Source organism: Zea mays, chromosome 6 (assembly GCF_902167145.1).
Source record: "Zea mays cultivar B73 chromosome 6, Zm-B73-REFERENCE-NAM-5.0, whole genome shotgun sequence".
Lineage (NCBI taxonomy): Eukaryota > Viridiplantae > Streptophyta > Magnoliopsida > Poales > Poaceae > Zea > Zea mays.
This window is the reverse complement of record NC_050101.1, coordinates 146,651,530-146,655,860: the sequence shown is the minus strand read 5'-3', so window position 1 is coordinate 146,655,860 and position 4,331 is coordinate 146,651,530. Positions and strand designations below refer to the sequence as shown.

Below are 4,331 nucleotides of genomic sequence, written 5' to 3'. Positions count from 1 at the left end.
GCAAAACAATGTTAAGTAGTTTCAGGACACCAAAAAGTACAAATGATAGTTGGAACTTTGGCTTATGTCTAATTTGCTCATATGGGGACTATTTCGATTAAAGTGATGTCTCTAGCCTTAGTAAAGGAGATCAATATAATCAAACGCTTTATTTGCATGTCTCTCTAGCCGCAGCGATAAAACCTTCTATTTCTTCTTCCTTCCATCCCTTTCTTTAAGCATGAGCAGGGCCCATGAGCAATGGTGCAGGTCAGGTTGGGTGCAACGCAAGTGGCCAACAACTTAGGTGTGGAAATCCCATTACTCATCGGCACATGTTAGTGCCAAGTGGTACGTGCATAGGACACATGTAGTGGCGGTGTGTTCGCTTGAGGAAGGTGAGGTGAGCGAGGTATGGTAGCAATAGAGCAAGATGCATGCATGACGTGAGCATAATCGGCAACATCGGTTAAGGTGTAGCTGGCGCAAAGGTGAGAGGCATGGTGCACTGGCTAGGAAGCTGGCCAGGAGGGACCCGCATGTCGGTGCCCATAGCGTGGCTGCATGTGAAGAGGTGAGAGTTGTGCCGCAGTGCGAACACGTTTCTGGGCCACGAACGAGGGAGATGGGTCGGGTTAGGGTTTCGGCCCAAGCGGAAGAAGGGCAGTGGAGAAGAGACTGGGCTAGGAAGGAGAAGTTAGCCCACGAGCTAATTATTATTATTATTTAATTTCTATTTACCTTAAATTTCAAAATGAGAACTAACTTTCATATTTAAGCATAAGTGCAACAATCCAAAATCATAGCATGAAATGCAAATCTATTTAATCGGAGCAAATGTATTTCAAACCTGGTAAACACATACACATTTTACTTATTTTAAGAAAAATATGGTTTTGAAGGTGTGGCCAATTTATATTAAATAATTCAATTTCATTTATTTTTGAAAGAAAACATCTTCTACTATATAGTATTTATTAAGAGTTATTTTGCTTCAACTATTTTAAAGTCTTTCTAATTTATAGTTTGTGAGAGGAATCCTCCACTAGCAAATAGATCGAAGGGGTTTTCTTTTATTATGCTTCTTTTTCTTTCTGGGTTGCAAATTAAATTCTAGTTTTAAAGGTTTTGAGGTCTATATTTTTTTGAACTAACAATATTTAGGTCAAATTCCCATTTCAAGATTTTAGATCTAACTTTTGACCACCCATATTTTTGTATTATCAAATCTATTTATTTCAGAGAACATAAATTTGTAAGGAAGGAAATCCTTTAAAAGCCATTTAAATTCTTGACCCATTTTGGAGAATTTTACTAAGTCTCAAAAATAGGATTTTTGGGTGTTACACAGCCCTAACCTTTTTGTGTTTGGTATGTGTTGGATACATGATTTTCTAGTACTCCAACAGTAAATTGAGGACATTCGACAAAGATAGCCTCCAACAGTTTGTAATACCTTCTAGTCCATTTTCTAGTGCTCAATGCAGCTGATTGGTTGGCTGCACCCGCGGAGCGCGCGTGTTTGGTTTGATGTTCAACGCATATAGGCTGGTCTCATGCAAATCAGAGGGTGCATAAAGGCTGAGGCGCTGAGCGCATATGGGCCTCCGTCGCTTACGAGCTCGTCCTGGCCGTCCGGTTGCAGTCGCACGAAGTTTGAGATAACCTTTTTAGTTTTTTATATATTTTTTAATAAAAAAGATTTAACCATTGAATCAATTTTATATTTGTGTTTTTGAGATTTTTTAATAAAACTAGACTGTGCGTGCATGTTGTATAATATTTGAAGATTTATTTATACATCTTTCACGTTCTGATGTAGACAATCAAATACTTCCTCCGTTTCGTTTTAATTGTCACTGGACAGTGCAAAATTGAACTATCCACCGACAACTACAAAAAAACGGAGGGAGTATCCGTTTCGTTTTAATTGTCACTGGACAGTGCAAAATTGAACTATCCACCGACAACTATAAAAAAACGGAGGGAGTACTAGTTGTATCTATCCTGAATAAACCAATGCAGACAACAAACAAAAGTCTGTACACGACCTAGCTTGTATACAAACAGGCTGGCTCTTCACGTACACACACCAGGTTAGCACCATGCAACAACCAATCACCTGTGTGCATCGTCGCATGGTGCTGCCATCGTGTGAGCTCGCCAGGCCGCGCCTCCAAGAAACATGAGAACAGGATTAAATTAATTCTGATGAGCTATTTGTGCCGCGCCTCCAACGGAGGGAGTACTAGTTGTATCTTTTTTTTTTCTAGTAGCTAAGCTAGCACTACAGGAAAACGCCCAGTTTCCGACGGCCTAAACCGTCGGAAGTAAATCCTAAACCGTCGGAAGTAACAACTTCCGACGGCTTAAGGCGGGTCCCGTCGGAAGTAAAGCCGTAGGGAATACCCAGTCGGAAGTACCCGCGTTTCCGACGGGGCCGTCGGAAATAAAGCGAGGTGGGCCCCGCAGACGGCCGGCCGCCGGCGTCTGACGCCGTCACAGCTTATTTCCGACGGCCCCGTCGGAAATACGAGGCCGTCGGAAGTAATTAAAAAACAGAGAAACAAAATTTTCCTGCTTTTGTTTTACAAACAATCATACAAATTCAATCTGCACACAATATCCAGTTTTCAATAATTCATCCAGAATCACATACAATACCACAAATATCCATAATTCATCGTTTCACATGAAACACACAATTAAATTCACAAAATGTTCACCCGTCCACAAATTAAAGCACAAGTTCACAAGTTCACAATAGCACAAGTTCACAAGTTCCCAATACCACAAGTTCACAAGTTCCCAATACCACAAGTTCACAAGTTCATAGTACGAGAAAAACACAAGGAGACAGGCTACTCAAATGGAGGAGGTTGATCAAATGGATGGGGTTGATTTGATCCGCTAGCTCCTCCGCTGTTTAGAAGACCGTCCACAAAAGAAGCGACCGCATCTTCAGAGTCCTCATTTCCCGGAGTTAGCAAGTTTCCTGGAGGGACCTATAACATTCAAAAAAATGTGTTAGTAGTTAAATTCTTGTTATGCAACGTCAAAAGAAAAAGTCAAGTAATATAACCTGAGGTGCAGGTGTGGGCCAACTAAATTGTGGAGTCGGTACAAACTGCGGGATAGGTGGAGGAGGTGGCATAGTCATCGCTGAAAAATCTGGACATTGCCCTAGTGCTATTTGCTGAAAGAAATTGAAAGCTATGTTACGAGGATATATTACAAAATATGTGCTCCAATTATAGTAGAGGCTCACGAGGATCTAATTACCTGCATCATCTCCTGCTGTCGTGCAAATTGAGCAGCCCAGTACTCTTGTTGTTGCTTGTTATACTCCTCCTGCCGCCTCAAAGCTTCCTGCACCCGGATCAGCTCGGCGTTTCCTTGGGTACTAGAGCGAGGACCACGGCTAGATGACCTCGATGGGCGAGACCTTTCAGGCCTCACCTGAGTCGAGTCGATAACACTACCAAACATAGGGTAACTACAAAAAAATAGAAAGAAGTTAAACACGCAACACATCATGTTAGAAAAGATCAAATCGACGAATTCATAATAGCAAACTCACCGTCCATGAGGTTTTCCGCCTCCACTAGCATACACAACCTGAGGATCGATAGGCTGATTCATCCAATCATAGTCTTGCCCATGCTCCGACATCATGGAAGCACCATATGAGGCCTGACAAATAATAAACAATGCAGTTATATTTTTCTCGACTCTTAGAATAGAAGTGCATTGTAACTAGTTGCGAAAGTCTCACCACACGCTCAGCAGCTGACTGAGAACACAACTGTTCTGGATTTGTAGGATCCGACCCCCTGTGACCTCTAAGGTAAACCTGAACATCACTCGGCGTAACACCAGAACTAGCTTCCTACAGGCAAAAGAAAATAACATAAAACACATAGAAGATTCATGATATGCACGACCATAAATTACACTTACCATGCGCTTTGCCAAACGAACGTGGCCATCACCACCATATCTGTGGTGAACATCATGCCCACGATTTGAGCTGTTTCTCAATGAAACACCTTTAAATCCATCTGTTGCCCAATATTTGCATACAGCCCGCCAACCAGCCTCATTTGATGCCATCCATGGCACCGAGTCTGAAAACTTTATTTCGATCCAATGTATTGTTAGTACTAACATTTGGACATGAATTAGGATAAAAACAATTTACCTCAAGATATTCTTCTTCGGTTAAGTATTTGTTTGATGCCTCACTTTTGGAACGTGGCTGACGTCCTTCCTGCCTTAATATGTAATCAGAAGTGACCTGGATCCGAGCATAATACATCTGATCCCTAACCAAGGTAGTCGCGCTCTTGTTA

At 41.8% G+C, this 4,331-nt stretch overlaps 1 protein-coding gene across 1 annotated transcript; it reads right to left on the bottom strand.

Annotated features, from left to right (window-relative positions):
• Nucleotides 1–2,621: 2,621 nt before the first annotated feature.
• On the bottom strand, nt 2,622–3,483 carry LOC109940630 (uncharacterized). Its single transcript, XM_020540230.2, has 3 exons — nt 3,262–3,483; nt 3,062–3,175; nt 2,622–2,984 (listed from the first exon to the last, which is right to left on the bottom strand). Exons 1-3 carry the CDS (start codon nt 3,466–3,468, stop codon nt 2,841–2,843), a joined length of 465 nt encoding a protein of 154 aa, XP_020395819.1. The 5' UTR covers nt 3,469–3,483; the 3' UTR covers nt 2,622–2,840.
• Between the last annotated feature and the right edge of the window lie 848 nt (nt 3,484–4,331).

Excerpts from the sequence above, each read along its gene's own strand:
- LOC109940630 (XM_020540230.2), bottom strand. The coding sequence starts at position 3,468 with ATGTTTGGTAGTGTTATCGACTCGACTCAGGTGAGGCCTGAAAGGTCT. Across the intron at positions 3,176-3,261 it reads GACAGCAGGAGATGATGCAG|CAAATAGCACTAGGGCAATG; the intron begins GTAATTAGATCC and ends AATTTCTTTCAG. Across the intron at positions 2,985-3,061 it reads GGCCCACACCTGCACCTCAG|GTCCCTCCAGGAAACTTGCT; the intron begins GTTATATTACTT and ends TGAATGTTATAG.